This window comes from Mytilus galloprovincialis, chromosome 3 (assembly GCF_965363235.1).
Source record: "Mytilus galloprovincialis chromosome 3, xbMytGall1.hap1.1, whole genome shotgun sequence".
Taxonomy (NCBI): Eukaryota; Metazoa; Mollusca; class Bivalvia; order Mytilida; family Mytilidae; genus Mytilus; species Mytilus galloprovincialis.
Genome location: NC_134840.1, coordinates 79,291,899 through 79,316,958, shown reverse-complemented (window position 1 = coordinate 79,316,958; position 25,060 = coordinate 79,291,899). Strand labels below are relative to the sequence as shown.

At 32.3% G+C, this 25,060-nt stretch overlaps 1 protein-coding gene across 2 annotated transcripts in view; it reads left to right on the top strand.

Annotated features, from left to right (window-relative positions):
* Window positions 1–424: 424 nt before the first annotated feature.
* Window positions 425–25,060, top strand: part of LOC143069057 (uncharacterized) — an 82,558-nt gene continuing 57,922 nt past the window's right edge. The window contains exons 1-3 of one of the 2 annotated variants that reach the window (XM_076243486.1): window positions 425–582; window positions 9,182–9,286; window positions 12,864–13,036. In XM_076243486.1, the coding sequence (XP_076099601.1) occupies window positions 566–582; window positions 9,182–9,286; window positions 12,864–13,036 (295 nt within the window). In that variant the 5' untranslated portion in view covers window positions 425–565. The remainder of the gene's footprint in view (window positions 583–9,181; window positions 9,287–12,863; window positions 13,037–25,060) is intronic. The other variant, XM_076243487.1, reaches the window with a different exon arrangement.

Here is a 25,060-nt window from a genome sequence, read left to right as displayed (position 1 = left end):
TTTTTAAAATTGTAAACATAGCAATTATAGAGGAAACTATAAACTATATACCAGACTCAGAGACCTCATCAGACTACAATAACATGTTTTGGGGCTACTCACTTTCAGAAGTTTGCCGCCCACAATTCAGTCTACTCCTGCGCCACTGCTATTATAACTTAATTCATGAGTCATTAATGGTAGTCTTAGACTGAAGCAAGTTTACAAATCCTTGATTTCAGTAATATCTTTCTTAAGCAATGATGTTTTGCATAAAATTAAGCGTTTACCTTTGGCCGCACTGCAATAAGCCGTGATCAGAGATACACGACCAATACACGACAACCGCGCACCTGTCGTTAGTGAAACATTTGAGTGAGACTGTACTGTAATTGTGTATTACCTGTCCTACGACAAAGTTCCGTTTCCGCAAACACTCAAGTGATTGAGATATTTTCTCAACGAAATTAGGACAGAATGAACGGATCGAAAATGGGTCGTCTAAAATATGATATTTCAACCGTTTATATTGACTCTAATGAAAGATAAATACTGTTTATAATAGGGCACAGGTTATTTTAACAAAATGCCTACCTGTAAAAGGTAAGCAATACACAAACAATAAGTTGTGTACATGAAAAGATAGTAAACAAACCCCCCTTTTTATTTTGTCACAAGTTTATGAAAATGTAATGATTTCTGACCATCATTTCATTGTTTACTATGTAAGTTGATAAATTGCAAGAGTATTGTGTCGTACTGTACATAAGGGGGGAAGTCAAAGAAAGTTTGTCGACCTCGGATGTCATGGTACACAGTCAAGTACATTGTACTTTTACTTGTAGTGTTATTATTCACTGTGCTTAAACGGCTGTGGGTAACTTAAGTTACCCACAGCCCAAGATGGCGGACTCTAAACTCGTTGATATTTAATTCATACAAAATGTACCTTTTGCGACGTTTTTCATGCAGAATGTAGATATTTATAGGATTATTGAATAAAGAAATGACTAACAATTACCATAAATTTGTTAATATAGAGTTCACTAAAGCGCAAGGTCAACTTTAAAAAATGCATAAGATGTCCGTAACTTTTTGATCGAAACTAAGCAGACTGTCCGTAACTTTATTTTTAGATGTGGGTAACTTTTGATTTAAAATTTTAAGAATTATAATTTCAACAATTAAGACAATTAACATCATATTTGTAACCTTCACGGCCGTTTATACTACTCATTCACCACCAAATGTGATTTTATTAACGCATCATACTTACACCACAGAAGTTTTATGTGGGGTTTGGGGTACTCCATCCTGGTTATGGTTTGAACTTTTATTTACTGATGTGCGTCTTATCGACGTTTTTCGCTTGTCAGACCAAGGCTTTTCCATACTCTTTAATGTTTTGAGTTTAATTATATGTTTGCGGTTTACCTTCACCTCTGTTTCTTTCTATGTGTATTTTGATGAATACTCTTTGACGCGGCTCGGTATTTATACATCCCACCAGTTAGTTATAGTGTTATGATTTTTTGAATATGTTTCCTAGTATGTTTTTTTTTCTCTCTTTGTATGTTATCAGGGGTTGTTAGACTATTAAATTACCCTGTTGTCCTACGTAGTTATTTATATTTTTATATACTATGTCGAATTGTTACACTATGTTGACTGCTCTTTTCCTTTTATTGTCACTGACTTTTACCTATTGTGTCTTTCAGTTTTATTCAGTTTAATGAGATTTAATGCAGCTTGCATACAAATGAAATATGCAGCTGCTGTAAAACTAGGTTTATTCATTTATACAAAATGTCCTCTTTTTTTTTTTTTTTTTAAAGTTTTCCCATTTACTGTAAATCTTGGTTTTTGTGGGGATGAGAGAAAAGTGTTTTTGGCATTTTCAAAAAGACGGAAAAAGTTTGTGCACTTAAGTCTCGTATAGTCTATCCACTGCATGCCTGGGCAATTTGGGTTCCCCTCCAAAATCCAAAATCCCGGATTCACGCTACCCTTGTCGTTGCTGGCAGAAAATCAGTAAGTGTATACATGCTACATGTATGTGTAAAAAATACTTGTGTAGTCTACTTGTTCAAAAATAAAAACGAACAATGATATGTTTCAACAGTTTATCATACTGCTATGATCGGAAACAACCCTCCGAACTTCGCGATTCGGATACCCCGACGTTATACAAAATAAGACCCGAGTTTTGCGGATTTATCGTGATTTTTTTCATATTTTTCCCAATTTTGTCTTCCATCGATACTATAGTGTTATTAACTGGCTGTTTCTGTATTGGCACTGGTATAGATTCAAGGTTTGCTGTATTGGCCTCGAGACCCGTAGGGTCGAGGGCCAATACAGCTGACCGAGAATCTATACCAGTGCCTATACAGAAACAGCCAGTTCATAACACTTTTATTAAATGATTATAAGAGAATTAAAAACCGGAAGTGAACGTACCGTATTAGCCCATGGGCCAATACAGCTTTTTTCCCGCTTTTTTCTGTATTGGCCCTGTTTTTTCCGTTTCAAAACTTTAAGACATTACAAAACATTGCACATCATTTAACCTGTTTATTTTATGACTTTAATTTAAAAAATATTATATCAATGTTTTTATGCATAACGATACTTCAAGAGTTAAGTAATGGCGTAAGAAAATTGAAAACCGGAAGTGAACGTCCTGTATTAGCCCTAGGGCTAATACGGCTTTTTTCCCGCTTTTTCTGTATTGGCCCTGTTTTTTTCCGTATTGGCCCTGTTCGAAGAGCAATATTAAATCTTGATTTATATCGACAGTGGAACGTTTTTAGTATTGCACATGCTGATTTATCCGTATTAGGGCTTATTTGCTCATATCATTTAATAAAATGAATTATATCATACTAGACATCTACTTCGTTTTGTGAATATGTATTTGATGCAATCTCTATCATCAGTTTAAACATTACATCCGCGTATGTCGATTCTTTGAAAGTTACGGACATCTCTATTGGTATGATGAAAAAAGTTACGGACAAGTTGTTTTGAAGTTACGGACAGCCTAAGTGTTTTTTAAAATCGTGCTGTGATCGTTTATTTTGTAGAATTTAGTCACCTTTCCAGTTTAGGGGTTTCCCTAAACGATTAATACAACTTTTAAATTCAGTTGTTTAATTGATGCATTCGTGGTATTGTTATTCTATAGAAGAAAAGTATCTAACCGACGCAAGGCGGCTCCATCTTGGGCTGTGGGTAACTTAAGTTACCCACAGCCGTTTAAGCACAGTGATTATTGTAACAACACAACTTTCTCTGATATTTTATTAACACTAAACAGTAAGATTTCTGTGCATTCAGATGGCAGATGCCAATCAAGAAAGGTAATGTGTGATATTCCAACAATATATTGTAAAACCCTTGATATTATAGACAAGTTAGCATGATGTTAATACTATTCCTTCTATTCCCACTTGCAAATAACAATAGATGTTTTGATAAATAATTTGTTTTTATAACAATCAGGGTTAATTAGAATTTCACCTAAGATTTACCTGTATTTTTTTTTTAAAGCATAACATATTTGGTACACGGTTTAGGTATAATACCTTGTTTATTTGTAATATGTTTCTTTTTTTTTATCAAATAAATACTTAGAAATAGAGAAAAATTATGATAAACAGATTGGAGTTAGATTTATTTTTAAACTTTTGAATTTGTACTTAAAACTAGATACAATTATTAGTCACTTCAACCAGTCATGGAATGAATTAGGAAAAATCAGATATTCTAGTTAAATGCCATATAAGATTTGTTGTGTCTGCTAACCCTACATACCCTTATTTTTATAGTGCCATACCCTAAATTTTTTTGTGGCATTGAACAATCACTTTTTCATTTTAAACCAAATGAGGTAAAGTTATGATGTCCCATTCAAACTAGCATTTTTTTGGTGATCTAACTTAAACCAGTTAGTGTTCACATTATCTTTAATCCTGATGATCTCTATCTTTTTAATCTGTACCACTGCGTTCACACTACAATTAAAGATGCAATCAATATGAGCTAATCCTGTGAAATTGTAAACACTGTGTATAAATAGAAGTATTTAATCAAAATAATGTGTTGGTACACACACTTGTACAAAAATAACTGGATGAATTTCTTGCTTCACTTAAAAATCAGAAATACATGTTCAAATGCTATCATACAGCTGTTTTATGTAGTTTTCGTTAATTTTGCTGCCATTCATGGACATAAATTATTTTCGATTCAATTATATGAGATCAATCTCTCGATTCAATGCGTTCACATTGGGCTTAAATCTTTTTGATAACTTTAAAGTTGGTGCCCTTTTTCCAAAATAGGTTATAAAAATCACATAATTTTTTACCAGCTGATTATTGCATTCTCATAGCATCAAAGATCTTCTTTTAACTGTTGCATCACATTTACATGTACTTCGCGAATTTTCTTACCATTTTTCTTAAAATCGTTCAAGAGTAGTTGAGGGAAGGCAACAGTATGAAAATGAAATGATTTTAATGACTCAAAATGATCAATTTATCAGACCATGCTAACGTTTCCTTCGATTTTGAATACAAACTAATAACCAGATGTTTTGAGACAGTAATCATGGTAATAAAAGGAATAATTCCGGACTCATTTCCGGGATTAGATTTGTTTATCAAATTGACAGGAAATCATCGGCTTTTTAATTTTTTACCTTTGATCGTGTTTGAATATTAATGATAATAGTTGTAATTGTTTTATTTAGCATGAAATCATTTTGAATTTACGATTTCGTGTCTAATCTGCGGAAGAAAATTGCACGCATGCGTATTACATAGTAAACAAAAAATAAGGCCGTTAGTTTTCTCGTTTGAATTGTTTTACATTGTCTTATCAGGGCCTATTATAGCTGACTATGCGGTATGGGCTTTGCTCATTGTTGAAGGCCGTACGGTGACCTATAGTTGTTAATGTCTGTGTCATTTTGGTCTTTTGTGGATAGTTGTCTCATTGGCAATCATACCACATCTTCTTTTTTATATATAAAGCATGTGTGTTAGAATTTTTTCTACGTTTGATTTAATTTTAAATCAGAATTAACATTGCCTTAGCTGAAAGTAATTAAATAATGAAGACAGTTGTTATGGAATTTTAATTTATTTACAATTTAGTTCTGAGCTTATGATTAATAGCCAGGTGCGAATTAAAAACACAGGTAAAGAGATTTGGGATCATTAGCCAATATTTCCTTCCCTGAGGCATTACAAAAGTTATTAGGAGGGCCCTCCGGATTGTAACACTATACTGGAGTTGCAGTTTTATTACAGGAAAGGGATAACAAAATGGCGATTAAGAAAACCGATCTCAACGAAATGACCGAAATTATTTCTGTCAAAAAAAAAAAAAAAAAGACCGAAATCCAAACAAATCATTTAGGACTTTTGAGTTTCCAAATCAGTCATGACTGGCATATATGACCGTTTCCCGACCCTTGGCTTAAATTGATCTAAAGTGAACGGACCTAGATTAAATCGATTTAAATGTCCAAGCATGAACAAGGTCTTACATGTAGATCTCACCAATTGTTGAATTGTCTTTGGTGGTGTAATAATGGAAATTATATTTTTTTTTCTTCAACTACATGTTATAGCTAGCATTGAATGAAATGAATGAGTAAAAACAAAGCGTGTACAAAATGCAAGGGAAATTATTTTGGCAGCTTGACTCTCTTTTGATCTCAAGTGTGTTTTCAGTGACAAATTTGTTATATGCAGTCCTGCACCATTTTGTCCACACAGCCCTCAAAATGGTTATACCTTCATTATTTGTATTCCAATTTCATTCTGGTCCACATGGTCCAGAGTGAGACTCCAGCAAGAAGTTGGCCAGATTGGATTGATCACTTTCATCATCATGATCATGTTCATTGATTAAGAATTTTTCAAGATTTATGTCGTTTCACTAGACTAATTACTGAACAAAGCACAAACAATGAACATATTAAGCTTGCTGATGAAAACAAAATATTTATAGTGCCACTATTGGTTTTCATTTATGGATTTTAGTTTTTATTGGTACATCTCCATGAAAAGTCTTTCTCTTTTCTGTTTAAAACATTTTATTTAGATCAATTATGACACATACACATTTTTGTGTTAAGATGTCTTTTAACTCTGTATAACCTAAAAAATGTTTTTGGCTGCATTAATATGCATTACATTGTACTTATCATTCTTATTAACAATAAAAACAAGTTGAGTTCTACTTGTGAAACAATTATAACTCTGTAGAATTATAGATTGTCATTTAGTCATAAGACTCATTGCAGGAGTCCTCAGTTAAAGTTTTTGCATCAGTTATCTATTATATAAACTAATTATTATATTTATACCCCACGCAACAGGTTGCGGAGGGTATAATGTTTTTTGACCAGTCCGTCCGTCCGTCAGTCCGTCAGTCCGTCTGTCCGTCAGTCCGTCCGTCCGTCAGTCCTGTTTCTTGTCATTGCAACTCCTCTCAAACCACACAACAGAATTTCACGAAACCTTTTCAGATAATAAGGACATACTATGTAGTTGTGCATATCGACAGGAAATTGCGATTCAATTTTTTTTCTAGGAGTTACGCCCCTTTGAACTTATTTACTTTAATGTACTACTGCAACAGTTTGTCATCGCAACTCCTCTCAAACCACACAACAGAATTTCACGAAACCTTTTCAGATAATAAGGACATGCTATATTGTTGTGCATATCAACGGGAAATTGCGATTCAATTTTTTTTTCTAGGAGTTACGCCCCTTTGAACTTATTTACTTTAATGTACTACTTCAACAGTTTGTCATCGCAACTCCTCTCAAACCACACAACAGAATTTCACGAAACCTTTTCAGATAATAAGGACATACTATGTAGTTGTGCATATCGACGGGAAATTGCGATTCAATTTTTTTTCTAGGAGTGACGCCCCTTTGAACTTATTTACTTTAATGTACTACTGCAACAGTTTGTCATCGCAACTCCTCTCAAACCACACAACAGAATTTCACGAAACCTTTTCAGATAATAAGGACATGCTATGTAGTTGTGCATATCGACGGGAAATTGCGATTCAATTTTTTTTTCTAGGAGTTACACCCCTTTGAACTTATTTACTTTAATGTACTACTTCAACAGTTTGTCATCGCAACTCCTCTCAAACCACACAACAGAATTTCACGAAACCTTTTCAGATAATAAGGACATACTATGTAGTTGTGCATATCGACGGGAAATTGCGATTCAATTTTTTTTCTAGGAGTGACGCCCCTTTGAACTTATTTACTTTAATGTACTACTGCAACAGTTTGTCATCGCAACTCCTTTGAAACCACACAACAAAATTTCATGAAACTTTGTAGATAATAAGGACATACTACGTAGATGTGCATATCGACAGGATATTATGATTCAATTTTTTTTCCAGGAGTTACACCCCTTTGAACTTATTTGCTTTAATGTACTACTGCAACAGTTTGTCATCGCAATTTCTCTGAAACCATACAATAGAATTTTATGAAACTTTGTAGATAATAAGGACATGCTATGTAGATGTGCATATTGATAGGAAATTACGATTTTTTTTTTCTTTCTAGGAGTTACAAATGTATGCTCCTTTGAACTTATTTGCTTCAATGTACTTCTGCAACAGTTTGTAATCGCAACTCCTCTGAAACCACACAACAGAATTTCATGAAACTTTGTAGATAATAAGGACATACTATGTAGATGTGCATATTGACAGAAAATTATGATTCAATTTTTTTTTCTTATACAATTTTCTTTTCTTACACTTATTTCATTTCTCCAATGACAATGTGGGGACGGTGGGGTATGTGAGCGCGCTCACTAAGGTTCTTTAATATGATCTGTTAGCATGGTTAGACAAACAGATTTTTATCCGATAACCATTTTCTGTTTCATACATTTCAACCCTCAGCAGTTACAAATGTATAGAGCTGACTATTTGTATGTTATTTCATAATTATTGATTTCAGCATCAGTTTCATTAAAGTTGACATTTTTTCTACCAAATTTCAAGTACATGTAGTCCTCATGAGTAATATGGAATGCCTCTTCCCTGTCCCAATTTATTTCAGAAAAAGATTTACTTGTGTTATTTGCAGCTGGTTATTTGGGCTATTTTATGGAATTACAATATGAAAATCATTGCAATGCTGTCCAGTTGTCGTGCATAAGCTTTTTAGTACATGAAATAAACTTGAGGATTTGAGTTTAACTCCTGCATGTAGCAGGTGTGCTTCACTCTTAATTGACTAGGATTGACAGTTTTCCTGTCAAACATCCATTAGTTCTCTCCAGGCACACTTTCCTACTTCACCAAGTAAAAACTGACGGCTACAAAATAGCACAATTCAGTTGCAAATTACATTTATTATTGAAAAAACTGGAAAAAAACCTTAACCTTTACATTATTTCATAACAGAAAATATGATAATAAACAGTATGTATGGTTATTGCTTCTCACTTAGGAACAAAAACAGTCAGATAATTCAAAAAGGAAGCTTAAGAAAGGAAATGTCTAAACATATATAATCATCTGAACCATTAGATGTACGAATGATATTGATTTCAGTATCTAAATGTATGGCTTCATGTCAAATCCTACTGATATTTCCTAATGATCTACTAGGAAATAACAAATAAAGATAATATGGAAGGATGTTTGTTTATATTTTGTTGTAAAAATTGTAATTAAAGAGGATAAAAAACTGATTTTTAACAGCGTAAGGTGGCAGAAAGCTATATTGGTGTTTGATTTTTCGGTCAAAAGTTGACTGTTTATAATTAGGATTTTTATAAAAAAATAAATGTACAAAATGTTAATTTTTTAATTAGAGTGCATTGACTCTAAGAAAACCAAGATAACTTATTGTTATATGAACAGTCATGTCAGTAATCATCGTAATGAACTGAATTATAATACATCTCAGCCTTCACTATAAACAGTCCACAAGCAGGAAGCTCAAATTCTTGAAAATTTTAGTTGGATTCTATTGGCTAGTAGAAAATGATTTTACAAACTGGAAAGCAATTTTACAAGCCAATGCTGTAGAACTTGTGGTTAAGCGTGAAGACTGGGCCATCTTTTCAGTTGTGAAAGAAGGAAGTGAATTTATTGAACTAATCAAGTTGACCTTTTTCTGTTTCAGGTTAAAGCCGTTACTGGATGAGGATAGTAGTCCAGATATAGTTGATGATGATGACGATGAAATGATGGAAACTCAAGGAGGAACGAAGCACAGAAAACTTACAAGGTAAAATTAATTTTTAGCAATGCAGTGGCAGATCCAGAACTTTTTGTAAGGGGGGGGCCCCGCTGACTAACATAAGGGGGGGCCCACTCCAGTCACACTTCAGTGATTCCCTATATAATCAACCAACTTTTTCCCACGAAAGGGGGGGCCGGGCCCCCCAGGATCCGCCTATGCAATGTATAGAGTTGATACACTTGCCACCATACAAAATGGATTAATCCTCTGGATGTGAGTTTCTCGCTGCATAGAAGACCTATTGGTGGCCTTCAGCTGTTGTCTGCTCTTTGGTCAGGTTTTTGGAAAATGACGCGTCAGAGGCATTGTTCCAATACCATTGACCAGACCAACAGAAATTCAATTATTGCCTCCGCCTACCGCACTCGGTTTCATATTTACTATTTTACAAACTAACTGGTATCTGCTTGTATTCCGCTACACTCGAACAAAGTGTTGTAGTCGGACGGGAACCAGTTTACATACTTTATTTACTTTACAACAAAAATGTTGACCTGTCCATAGAAAGGCTTGTATAGTCCGCGGGTTTATTCTCCAAAATTGGACCTTCCAGAGGGGGTGCGGACTATTGAGTACGATAAGCAAGAAATAAGAGAACAAGTTCAATTTCGCGGCGAGGTGGTTTGTTTACGTTCCGCCATCTTTGTTATTAATATTGTAGAGGGCGCTCTCATCATTTTTCAAACTAATAATTTTAACTCATCCATATTAATAAGTTATTTCGATATAATATCAAATTAAAACTGATAAATATATAAACTAAACCTTTCATTACAAATTTCTCGTTTCTTTTCAATGGATTGAAATAAACTGGTATCTGCTAGATTGAAACGATTCTACCATAGTAAAAAAGACAACCGTAAACCAGCTTAGAATTTGTAAACTACAAAACGTAATCGGTTATTGTTCATTCCGTTTTGGTGTTTCATACCGACTTATATGGTTTGTATAAGCTTAAGACCCTTCAAACATTAATGTGATAGGTATATTAAAGACTGTATTATAGTGATATCTGTCATGTACGGATTTCGACTCTCACCGGTTAATTTCTTCTTTTACACGTGCTTTTTAAACTTCCTGTTTAAACGTCGCAAGTTTGAAATTTGTTTTTTAAGTGAATTTAACTTATTTTAACAATCATGAAGCGTTCTAGAATCATTTTCAAGCAGTTTCTACTTCTGTTTGATAATGGAAAACAGGTTTTCTCAAGAAAGTACCGCAAACGATCGCAGAGGATTTGAAATGTACAAGTCAAGTCGGCACCTGGTTAAATCGGCATCTAGTCAAATCAGCACCTATTTGAAGTCAATTCGGCATCCAATAATATTTGTTATAATATTTTCTATTCAATTAATTAATAACTTTTACCAAGTACATAGTTAATATGTTGTTGTGTTACTGTGTGTATAAAGGTAAACAACGAAGCCCTTACCAAAGCTGTTGTTTTAACAATGAGACAATTAGAAAAATAAAATGGAAAACTATGAGTCCCTTTCAATAAATCAAACTTTCATGCCAAAAAATTAGCAAATTTAAAGGGTTTTTTTTCAGGAAAGTTTAAACAGGTTTAAACCAACAATCCTGTAAAATGCTCAACTGGTTAAAAAATTGCATACAAAAATATCGAATACCTCATATATGTTCCAGACCGTATGAGTATTTGGACAGTACACGTACGGTCTGTACCGTATGCATACTTTTTCAAAATACTCATACGGTCGGACCGTGCACGTACGGTCTGACTAATATTAAAAAAGATGGTCAGGTTTATTAGATACAAATGCATATAGCAGATCAACATAACTTAACTATCAAATTAATGTAAAAAAGTTCAAATGTAATTGAAACAAAAACTTTATATTTTAACTTTTTTTTAAATTCACGCTAATTAAATATGTTAATCTCTTGTATCTATCATGTCGATCAGTAATACATTAATTGAATTATGATCACTGAAATTGAAGATATCGGAAGTAAATATCATGTGGGAGGTCAATTGTTTTGGAATATTAAGCCACTTTACCACACAATGCAAATGCAAAGAACATACATGAACTGCATACATGTACATGAAAATGTAAAAAATATTACGTTACTTGAATTGTGTCATCTTTGGCGATAGTACCAACATAGGATTCAGATATACAATTAAGCAAATACTTAATTTCAATTGTTTGGTTTTTTTTTTTAATCTAATTGTAATAAATTATCAATAACTATTTGTAAAACTTAAAATCACTACTAAAATAAAGATTGTGATAAATGCTTGTTTCAATTTAATATATTACCCATATGATCAAATAACATGTATGGTCAGCTCGTTCCGGACCGTACGCGTATGGTCGGACCTTACGAGTATACGTACATGTATACGGTCTGGACCATACGCGTACAGTCCAAATACTCATATGGTCTGGAACATATATATGATTAAAAAAATACACATTTGGTTGAGAAAAATAAATATATACAAAATGTACATGAACCCCCAAAAATGTGAAAGTTAATATTTTTGGACAATCCCTTCCTTAGGTATTTAACTCTTTATGCTTAAATACTGAAAAAAATTCTGGCAACCCCTTTCTTATTTTTACTCTTTTTGCTTAAAATACTGTTAAAAATATATATTTAACACGGGTGACGAATTGACTATATCTCAGGTGTCGATTTAACCAGGTGCTGATTTGACTATACCGGGTGCCGATTTGTCCAGTTCCAATTTAACCAGGTGCCGGTTTGACTAGAATTCTTAGAAATTACCTGAGTTTCATTAGACCTTTGATAACAGTAACAAAAAGATTATTTAACTAAAGTGTTGTTGGAGAAGGGGGTTGGGACTATGTACCAGTGAGAAATATACAAGCCTTCCTACGGTTTTTATTTTTACAATTCAGGTAGTCTTGACCTATTCATTTGTCTTAAAAAAAACAGCCAGTTGTCATCTTCACTCACACACACACATATACAAATATCAATTATATGCTTACGAGACATGTTGCATTGTTAAAGTAATTACGGTATGTGAAAATCAAGACTTGCATAAAAAATATCCCAATATTAGAGACAGTGGCGTCATTTTTCCTCAGAGCTTTCAGCTCTTTGATTGTCTCTTTGACACGTCCCCCATTTCCATTCTCAATTTTAATACATATGTGTAGCACTCAACTGTCTATCCAAGAGCAGTAGCATTTAGGCAGGGCTAACTTATTTATGAAGGTCCACACGGTCACCTACATGTAAATTTATGGGCCAGCTAATTTAAAACCTCGTCTCTGGATGAAGAATTTTTTGGCTTTGTTGAAGACCCTTTGGCTGTTTTTTGGTTTGGTTAGGTTGCTGTCTCCTTGACACAATTTCCATTCTCTAATTTATCAGGTAATTTGGTAGGATTTTATGATTAAATTTTGCATTACATTTTTTGTGACAATGTCTTTAAACTCGAACCAAGGCAATCTGGCAGTAATTTGTTTAGTACTAAATTTTTACTATCCAATACACAATTTAATTTCCTCTTCCATAAAATCTATCATATCTTAATTGTAAAATGCATTTGTTTTTGTAGGGCTGAAAAGTCTAAGAATGCTGCTAAAAACAGGAGAGACAAAGAAGCTGTGGAATTTAACAATATAATAGAGGCATTACCATTTCCTAATGAAGATTTAGAGAAAATGGATAAAAGTTCTGTTGTCAAGTTAACCACATCATACTTGAAAATGTTGGAATTAATAGATAAAGGTAGGTTCATCTTCTTGTCCATTACTATTTGTAATTTGAACTCTCTACTTAAGTGTAATTGACTCAGTTCAATGTCAAAATACCAGTAATGGCTGTTTTAAGCTAGATCTTGACTGAACTTTCTGCAGATACAGTTTTTCCGTACTCAGTCTATATATAGTTTTATCATGCTTCTTTAAAAGCATGATTAGTTCCCTTTTATTGTCGTTAAACCACAGGTTATTCAAAATATTTTTTTTGAGGTTTTAATAATGAAAGGAAAACTCATAACTATTTGAAAAGACAAAAAATCTGCAGGTGAATATATGAAATAAAATTTTAGAAAATAACTGATTTTAAATTCTTGAGTAATTAATAAGAAGAAAAAACTAGCCTAACTAGTATCCCTTGTGGGATATATGAGAAGCACAATTTTTGAAAACTTTTATTTTCTGTGACTGGTTCAATAAGTTGAGTAGTAATCCTATCAGAGACTGCTGTGCTAATTATAGTTTGAAATATAAGTATATGAACTCAAGATTACCATTAATTCTTGTATTAGAACATAAATTATGATTATGAGAAAGAAAGAACAGATTATCTCCCTTTGAACAGGACTGGTTTATTTGAACCAAAGTTCAAAGATTTCTATTATCATAGTTACAGGTATTAATTTATGAATAAAAGGATATGTTTGATGAAGGGTCAGGAAACTGATATTTTTCAAGACGTATTGTGGGATTTCAGTAAAATAAATGTTCATAAAATTTTAATCGAAAGGTCATTTTATGATGTAAAATATTGCATTTTTCAGTTGTTGGTTACTTAATCTAGATTTCAATGCCTTTTTTTGAGAAAATGCCTCAGTCATCTAGTGGTAGCATGCTTATCTCAGTTGCTTATGTCTTGGGTTCGATCTCAAGCTGGGTCAAACCAAAGACTTGAAAATTGGTATTTGCTGCTTTTCTGCTAAGCATGCTGCAATTAGGAGTAAAGGTTTTTAACTCGCAAAAAGACGTCAAACAGCCTTCCATCATAATATTTTTAGTTCATAAACATCTTTTTTGGTAATTTAACTGCCACTATAAATCACATAGCCCTAGTAGTTACTGTTTTTAAATGCCCCCTCCCCCTTCTGCCCCTTAAATGAAAATACTGGTTTCACTCCACAAAATATTACTCATACATGTATTTGAATGTAAGTGTTCTTTTTTAACAATTAAAGCATGACACACTTAGTAGTAAATTGCAGTACAAGTCTCAAAAATCATTGATTTAATGCCATTTGAAAATCAGAAGAAAAACCTGTATCGTAAGTCTGAAATTTATTTGTGATATATAATTAACTTTTCAAAAATGAAAAGCATGATTGATTCCCTAAGGAATTATCAATTTAACTTAATTGAATAAAATCATTGCAGTCTGAAACTTGCACTTTATTTGATTTATTCTTTAACCTTTGATAAAAAAACAAGTAAGAAGTTTTATACAGTTCATGTAGCAACATTGTTGATATATTTATTCCTTTGACAGCCACCCCCTCCCTCCCCCCTGGACTTTCACATGCATAACAAATGATTGAAATCACATGAAAATATGATCATTGTGGGGATATATGTTCATGAGGCAGCAATCAATCAACACCAGTTAACCTAAATAAAACAAGAGGTCAGTTAATATGCATGTGATCTGCTGGTGTCCACACAACAGTATATCAATTTCTTAATTACATTAAATAAACTGAAGAAGAAATAATCTTCCATGAAGACTTGATTTTCCTCTTGAAAATGCATGAAATATTTGCCACTGGACATAAAGTGAACAACAATCATTTAATCAAGACTAGATTTTCGTCCTAAACATGCATGACATATTTTCCACTGGATATTAAACAAACAACAATCATTCAATGAAGACTATCAAAATTCTTGTTCTGAACATACATGACATATTTTCCACTAGACACACAAGAAACATTCCTAGATTCTGACCCTGAACATGCATTAAATATTGACCACTTGGCATAAGGAAAACAACAACAATCAATCATGGGTAGAATCTGGCCCTGAACATGCATTTGATAGTCACCACTTGGCATAAAGGAAACAACAAAAATCAATCATGGCTAGATATTGGCCCTGAACATGCACTTAATATTCACCACTTGGCATAAAGGAAACAAATACAATCAATCAGGGCTAGATTCTGGCCCTGAACATGCACTTAATATTCACCACTTGGCATAAAGGAAACAACAACAATCAATCAGAACTAGATTCCTTAATGGACTTCAAACTCTTAGATATAAAACAAAAACTCCTGGTAATTCACTATGACATCTTTCTCTATTTATAATCACTTAATATTTTTATGTTTTCTGGTCTGTGCGTCCGTCTGTTCGTTCGTTCGTCCGTTCGTCCGTCCGTCCGTCTGTCCCACTTCAGGTTAAAGTTTTTGGTCAAGGTAGTTTTTGATGAAGTTGAAGTCCAATCAACTTGAAACTTAGTACACATGTTCCCTATGATATGATCTTTCTAATTTTAATGCCAAATTAGAGATTTTAACCCATTTTCACGGTCCACTGAACATAGAAAATCATAGTGTGAATGGGGCATCCGTGTACTGGGGACACATTCTTGTTATGACATGTTTGTAAATCACTAGAAATCACCCTTTAGTTTCATAGTGATTCACGCAACACCAGGAAGAGTGTTTTTTTTTAATTAAATCACCTTGCATGTACTCACAACTGTACCTAGATGAATGTACAATAAAAAAAAAATGGTTTGTCTTTTACCACAGTGATCAAATAGCACATTAATCCGTGTCAAATAACTTTTATTATTATTATAGTTTATTGATAAATTATTAATGTCACTTTGGTAAGCTCTCTTGATAGCTATAATAATGTTATAATCATTTCATTTTTCACTACAAAAGAATTAATATAAATATAACCTATAGCAGTGATTGAACTGCCATAATCTCTAGAATGTCACATGACAGATCAGATTGACACATTTTTGTCTGGGTATTACTGCAAGTTTTTATGTAAAAAAATCTATTTATTGTTATTTATTGCTTGTACATGTATATTTAAGTTTAAGTCAAAATGAAAGTTATTAAGTTTATTGTGAAATATTTTAAGGCACTAGTTTTCTTATCACTTAATGGTTTTCTGCTTAGCACTAAATTTTCATGAGTTAGATTTATAAATGAACAGGTCAGCTTCAGAATCGTGTATAAAGAATAGTGACATATCTTTCTGGGGACTGTCCTCTTCAACTAACATGTTAAAAATCCTTTTCAGTATCGGACTGTCCCCTTGTCAACTAACATGTTAAGAATCCTTTTCAGTATCGGACTGTCCCCTTGTCAACTAACACGTTAAGAATCCTTTTCAGTATCGGACTGTCCCCTTGTCAACTAACATGTTAAGAATCCTTTTCAGCCTCTCAGTGTACTGCAGAGCAGAGTCAATGTTGATTCACATTAGTATGTTCTCGTCCTGAAAATGCATGTGATATTTGCCACTGGACATTTAACAGTCATCCATTTGCTGTCCACTATGGACTCCTTTATTTTTTAAGGTACCAATTTTCGTGGATCAAGGAAAACTTGTATTTTCGTGTATATTTGTTTCCATGGTTTTGTAAAAGTCTGCATATATATTTCTATAGAATAATTCTAATTCGTTGAACATTTAAATTTGTGGTTCCCCTGTACCGAGGAAATCCCCTAAAATTGGTGTCCAATGAATTGAAAATGAATCCACAGTATATGAAAAGATAAAAAACAAACAGAATTCATATGTTTTAAGAAGAGATAGTAAAATTAGCCATTTTATGTATTAAGAAAAAAATTAAGTAATTTCATTGGTTTTTAGAACAGATGGAAAATTTCAACAAATTTAATATGTTTTAAACAGAGATGGCAAAATGTGAGGTATAGCAAATTCATGAAAAACTATACTAAGAAACTAAGTCATTGATACTTTGAAAAGTACATTTTACATGTACTGAAGTACTTTTTAAGCTTTTGTCATATAAAACTTGTAAAAGTTAAAATACTATAATGTGAATAACCTTGTGAAAACTTATGCAAAAAACATCAAGGAAGATCTAAATAATTAAATTATAATCTGTCATGTCACTGTAACATATGAATCAATAAATCTTACGAAGGATAAATAACACAGCTTATTACGAAAAAACATCTACAAAAGATGCACTTGATGTCTTCCTCAAGGTATTACACATCATTTAAAGTTATATAATAAATTTGAACATAATCCAACTCTTGCTCAATGTAATTAGAAATTAGTGGTTATTTCTTGCTTTCATTCATAATGTCAAAGTTAACGGGAAACTGTGTGAAAATTGGTCACGTGTGACCGTTAGATTTTGAATTACTTCTATTTTAAGAGTTTTATTTTATTTCCCATAACTGTAAGAATTTTTTGCAATGTTTTTATTAGTATGAAAATGTGACAAGGTGTAATTGCAGTATTAGATAAGATTGATTGTTGTTTGTGAATGTTCAGTGGCAAATGTTTCATGCATATTCAAGCAATAATAGAAATTCCTTTTAACAATTGTGATAGCCATTACCATACCTTGTGTGTGAAAGATAGATGTAAATAATACTAAATCGTTGTGCAAATTTCTGCTAATCAGAGCAATTTTTTCAAAGACAGTTAAGTTGGTTAACTATGTCAAACTGGTATCATCTAAATATATGTCATTAGAAAAACATCATTGTGTCATTTTATTTTACACTTTTTTTTAAAAAGATGTGATCAGTACAAGAGTAAATATATTCATTTAATGTCCAAAAAAATTATTAAATTTAAGTTATATATAAATTTTTTACTAATGAAAGTGAACCAACGCCTGGTGAGTCTGTAGTACGGTAGAGTCCATAAAGTGGATACCTCGGGTATGCCGGGTCGTTAAGATAAAAAACATAAAATGTAGAGAGTCTTATAACAACAACAACTTTAGGGACTGCTGCAGAAATTTATTGATCAACATGTTTCGGTGCCTAGGGCACCGTCATCAGGATAAAAACAATACATAAAATCATGCTGAAGTACAAAATTGGGTTTTAAAATTTAAACGTCACAATCTTACAATGGTAAGTAACGTTTTTTAATAGCAACTGAAAGTGAAAGTGAAAGTTCGAACATGTCGATCAATAAATTTCTGCAGCAGTCCCTAAAGTGTTGTTGTTATAAGACTCTCTACATTATATAAATTATTGTACTATACAATTTTCAGTATTGTTTAACTGTATAATAATGATTTATTGTACCTGATCTAGCAATAGCATCCATCTGTCACATAGACGAATAATAAAACAATGTTTGCAGAAATCTGTTCAGCAACAACTGTCTGAATAATTAATGAATAGAACAATATAACGGAAAATTAATTTTTATTATTTTGTTGTATTGACATTTTCTGGACAAAACCTTTTAAGGTGGTACTTAACACTACAGGGAGATAACTCTGTAAAGTCAGCTAAACGTTTTAATAACGTTGTGTTGCAAAAGGAATATTAAGCTTCTCAATGATCAAACTGCTATATAACCAGTGTAATTTTTCTGACAAAACGGTTGGTTCAATTTTTTTAAAATTTCTATATTTTTGTTAAAGGGTCAAAGTAAATAATTTGACAAAATTTAATGAAAATTAAACGAGCCAAATTAATTTTAGTAAAAGTGTTGGGTACCACCTTAAGTAAAAAAAAAAAGACAAATGTACTGTGGCTTCATCTATATTCGTGGTTGTTCATCTATTGTGGATTGAGGAGAAGTCACTTTATTTGGAAATTTGATTTCGTGGTTTTGCCGATCTCTGCATTAAAAGTCAATAGAAAATTTGTATAATTAGTTGAATATTTGAATTCATGATTAACCTGTACCCAATTCAGCATGTTCAAGAAACCAACGAAAGTTGGTTAATTCAATGAAAAATAATAAATACACATACAGTACTAATTTAATTTGCAAAGTTGTGTATGTGTTCAGAGAATATTTTTTTGTTATAATTTACAGTACAAACATTTTTTAGTCACACACCATGGTGGATTTTTACAGAGATGAATTTTGTGTCGTTGGGTTGTTGTCTCATTGATGTTTATACAACACCTTCTTTTATTCATAAACATTCACCACTACATTAATTGTGCATACAAATTGTCTGTCAGCAAATTATTCCAATACTTCCTAACATTTGAAAATTGAGGAGAATTCAATAGTCTTTAATCTAAAGAATTGAAGCAAAGCATACATGGCATACCAAACCACCTTTAGCCTTTATTTATTGATTTTAGAAAGACCATAAACTAGCCATTCTCTTTCATCAAAGTTCAGGTTCTCACTATCTAAGAGAGAAAATCTGTCGATGGAAATACTGGTTGGTTCATTATAGATATACTTTGCCGACAGGTATCTATTGACTTCCGTAATGATTTGTCTAGTGTGGGGAATTGTTGTCAATCAGGAAATGCAGAGACAATTTACCCTTGTGGTTATATGCAGTCTTTAGAACTATTTATTTTATGATTTTATATTGTTTAATGTTAGAGTTATATCAATGCTGTCGACTAATGGTCTTGGACAGAAATATCTGTGTATTGCATATACATGTATTATAATACATGTAGATGCTTGTTTCACAATCTCTCTTGGTTCAATATGCTTTTTAAGATGCTTGAAGAATCGAGAAAAATGCGGTATAAATTATTGTGATTTCAGGAAAAATTAAAACCTGAATTGATATTTACCCAGTTTCATTATTCGCATATGCATAATTAAGTAAATCCCTTACAATAATTTATGAATTTACAGTAACAGCAGCTACATGTATTTTCCCCAAAAAATCTTATGATTGAAAATAGAGTTGCATGTTCATGACTTACAAGTGTTAATTTGGCCATGGAAAAATAATTGATGGTTTCCCCTAACCCGACCAGTTTTTTTTTTTACCGCCGGGTCATTTAATTTTTTGTAAAAAAAAAAAATTTAAAAAAAAAAAAAAAATCACTGCTAGATGTATGAAATATGAATTGTCATCACATTTTTTTTATGAAACTACAAATAGTATTTTAGTAGCACTCTTGTAGCTCATGCAATATGAAACTTAGAATTGTACTCTGGACTAATTTGTGCAATTTCATTACAATATTGAGTATGTTTCACTAGGTGTACATTTCTTAAAACTTTTGCTAGGTATATTCTGTCAGCATTCTTTTCTATGTATACATGTATACAAAACTAGTTATGATAATGTTTTTATGTACCTATGAAAAGTCATTTATAGTACAGTATAAGCATATTCTGCAGTGATTTCTCAGTATGATGTAGGTCTGATTAGACACTTTATTAGACTTCTATTACTATCAGACTTACGTTAATAGACAGGAATGATTAACAAACATGATAGTAATTCTATATTACTTTCCTATCAGGAATAGATTTATCGATATGCAATATATTCAATCGCATTTAAACGCATCAATGATTTAACCATAGCATAGTCGTATCTGTTCTATAATTGCCTGACAAAATACCCTATGTTTTATATAGGTGACAGTCGTTATTGGGTTATATATATTTGTGCTGATCATTGTTTTATTAATGCATATTTCTAAGGAAATGGGGTTTTATGATATTCTCTTGATGCCGTGATGGATGGCAAACTTCCTTAGTTATTCACAGCATAGCATTGAGTGACAATAAAATAGTGGGAATTTGTATAGAGTGAAAACAATTGGGTCTTGATTGCCGTGGAATATTTATAGATCATCTAGTCAATAAGTTTAGTCTATTGATGGAATTTGGCTTTTAATTGGAATATTATCTGTTTATACCAAAGATGCGAATTTCAAAGAAAAGGAAATGTACATTTTTAAGGACATCATTGACAAAGAAAGCAAAAGGTAAAATTTAATTTAGTATTTAATTTTAAATTTAAATTTGATTTTAGATTAAAATTTGGTTTTACCATAGGAACAGCTGATAAAGTGTTAACTTGTTATTAGAAATATTCTGTCAAAAATAGTTTTATGAATGTCAGCTTATAAAAACAAAGCTTACATATTTCACTTTGAATTAAATATTTACAAAAATAATTTTGTAACATTATTTGATCATATAATTATAAAGTGAGAGAAAACTTTGTTTTATTGATCATATTGATTATGCTATCTCAATTGTTGTATCAGTTTTTTTTCAGAAGATATTAGAAAAAAAAGTAGTAGGTTATAGAACTTCTATTCATAAAAATTATTGCCATGAATTTGCAGAAGTTATCTCCCTTTTCTTGAATTTACTTCAGTTATCTTTTCTTTTGGAAGACTTTTTTTAAGAATTTTATATAGATGATATACATGTATTGAACAGTGTTGATTCACGCAGTTTGAAATCATGGTGCTCTCTGAATCTATTTTTAATAGAATGTATTGCAGATGCAGTGCTGTAATTTTAAATTCGATTTTAGCCCTGAAAGGGGAAAACACTTCACAGACCTTTAATTTGGTTGTTGAATATCATTAAAGTAAAAGATTATTCCTGGTGTGATAGAAGAGTCAAATTTTGAGAAACATTTAGCAAAATAGAATATAAGACATTGCATATAAGAAATTGTCCTTATTTTACTATGATCCGATCTAGAGGTAATCATAAATTTCTAGTTTGGAAATGTCTCATTCCCTTTAGGTAATTCATATTATTTCTTGATATCCTTTCTTATTTATATATGAATAGGTTAGAATCAATTTATTTTGATATTATTCATTATCGCTATTTTGTTCATTTTTCCTTTGATCTTTTTTTGTGATATTTTTCATATCATGCTACTCGCTTGAGATGAAAAAATTATTGCTAGAAACTAAGCAGGCATGTGGCGTTGCTAACGAAATTGACATGAAATTGACAACGTCGTCATAGGTAAAATAGCGATAAACAGATTATCATTGGTCATCTCAACTCGATTGCTTTTCTCACTTTCGCTGTACCAGCTCAAGCGAGAAAATCAATCTCGTTGAGATGATCAACGATAATCTATAATTATCAAAATATTGGACAGTACAAGAACAGATCAAACCTGCAACCACCAACACCTGCAGATATTGATGAGTAAAAAAGAAAAGTTGTGGTATGATTGCCAATGAGACAACTCTCCCATAATGCATATATATATGCAAGAATTTGTAAAAAGTATTTTAAATCAGTTTAATAATCTGATACATTATCTTGCTTTTCCTGCTGTTTGAAGATCCCTCCTAAGCATGTTATATAATTCTAATCCAATAGCACAAGTGAAAGAGGAAATACATGTACTTTAATCCTTGTAAGATATACTATGGCATGACACTACTAACTGAGAGAAGTCAGTCTCAGTGTCAGACAAATTATATTATATATAGTACTGGAATGTAAAACGTATGCATTAGCAGAATGTTCTTAATCAGTTTGATTTATATGTAGTAATCGATTGAATAATTGTATGCCTACATGTAGAGAGTTGTCTCATTGGCACTCATACCACATCTTCTTATTTACTACAGTTAGGTGCTATATAATATACATACGAGTTGGTGGTGTTACATCATACAGTCTTAATGTTGTTAATGAGTTTGATTTATATGTAGTTATGGATTGAATGATTATATGCCTACATGTAGTTACTACAGTTAGATGCTAGGCCATAAAAAAGAATAGGTTTGTTTGCCCAAACCCTATACCTACCTAGAAAAAAGCTGCCTACTCAAATTCTTTTATTGTCCTGATTTGAAGAAGTTTTTTTTTAATCAAATAGGCATGAAGACTAATAAACATGCAATACATAAATTTCTTTAAAAAAAGAAAAGAAAATGCCTACCTACTTACCCACTGTCTCAACCTTGGGTAGGGTTTGAGCAAACCAAAATATTTTTAATTATGGCCCTATGTAATGTACATGTGAGTTGACGGTGTTATGTAATCGATCTAATGATTGTAAGTCTTCATGTAGAGAGTTGTCTCATTGGCACTCATACCACATCTTCTTAATTCTATTTACTACAGTTAGATGTTATATAATATACATACGAGTTGGTGGTGTTACATCATACAGTCTTAATGTTCTTAATGTGTTTTTTATGGAGTTATGGATTGAATGATTATATGCCTACATGTAGAGAGATGTCTCATTGGCACTCATACCACATCTTCTTATTTCTATTTACTACAGTTAGATGCTATATAATATACATTTGAGTTAGTGGTGTTACATCATACAGTCTTTATGTGGACAATTGTCTCATTGGCAATCATACCACATCTTCTTTCTTATATTTATGTTAATGGGTTTGATTTATATGAAGTTATGGACTGAATGATTGTATACCTACATGTACTTACTAGTAGACAGTAACATCGCTATATAATGTACATACAAGTTGGTGGTATTACATCATACAGTCTATATAAGAAAGAAGATGTGGTATGATTGCCAATGAGACAACTATCCACAAAAGACCAAACTGACACAGACATTAACAACTATAGGTCACCGTACGGCCTTCAACAATGAGCAAAACCCATACCGCATAGTCAGCTATAAAAGGCCCCGATAAGACAATGTAAAACAATTCAAACGAGAAAACTAACGTCCTTATTTATGTAAAAAAATGAAGGAAAAACAAATATGTAACACATAAACAAACGACAACCACTGAATTACAGGCTCCTGACTTGGGATAGGCACATACATAAATTATGTGGCGGGGTTAAACATGTTAGCGGGATCCCAACCCTCCCCCTAACCTGGGACAGTGGTATAACAGTACAACATAAGAACGAACTAAAAAAATACCCTATCATATGGCCTATATATATGCTTGACATGCTTTATATTTCCTGCCACGTTATCTAAAATATATCTTGATGTGCCCATGGTTGTCTTTTATGGTTTTTGCACGGATCAGTGTGATTGTCAGGCTAAATTATGACAGTAAATGTCTGATTTCTTTGCTAGATTTTTTTCTATTTCTATTACTTCATGGTTTTATTCTTCAATTCCTAGTTGTGGCATGATTGTTGGTTTGCAAAGAATTTCCACTAAAAGTGGTGCTAAAGGCCATTTTAAACTTGCAGTGAGGTGGGAGGTTTTTGCTCAATCTTTAAGGCCTCACTGTGACTTGGAGATGAAGAACAACTTTACATTCCCCCCACAAAGAGGTGTTGTCATAAATGACCTTAACAGATTTTTACAATTGATTAAGTTCAATTTTGTATGAGAGTTTTCATCTCAATTAACATATAAATTGTGCCAATAGCCAATACAAATTTTGAAAACATAAACTGAGAAGTCCATCATTAACCATTATTAGACCATGATTAACAGAACTATGGACAAAAGAAAAGACAGCTGAAGGAACAAATATAAAAAAAGAAGATGTGGTATGATTGCCAATGTGACAATTGTCCACAAGAGACCAAAATGAATCTGAAATAAACAACTACAGGTCACCGTATGGCCTTCAAAGCATCTTTCACCGTACACACTAGAGACACTAAGACCACCTGGAGGACACTAAGGGCACTTTTAGTGCCACTCAGTGCTCAATTTGAAAACCAGTACAAAGATTTGCTAAAGGCTTAGTATCTCATAAGTAAGAGCAGTGTTTTGCCAGTTGCAAGAAGTGTTTGTTCCATTTTATGGACATGTAAATCATTCGAAAGTTGCTGAGAAATGATTTGATTTAGTCTAGGATTCTGAAGAGAAAATCTAAAATGGAATTGATGGTTCAGTTTACTAGAATTCAATAAAGATGGAGACAGTGGCTTTGGAATTTAATGTTAATATCATGGCATTTAATTTTTGATGTAAATTGAAGATGGGATAACATTACACATGCCAGGCATTCATTTATTCAATCAAATTAATGTTTTCCTATTGTGAGGTAGAAATTTCGTCTCAAACAATTTGATTAAAAGGCAAATTCATTTTAAATTTCTACTGCACATGTTTATTACATGTGTTCCTAATGTACAGA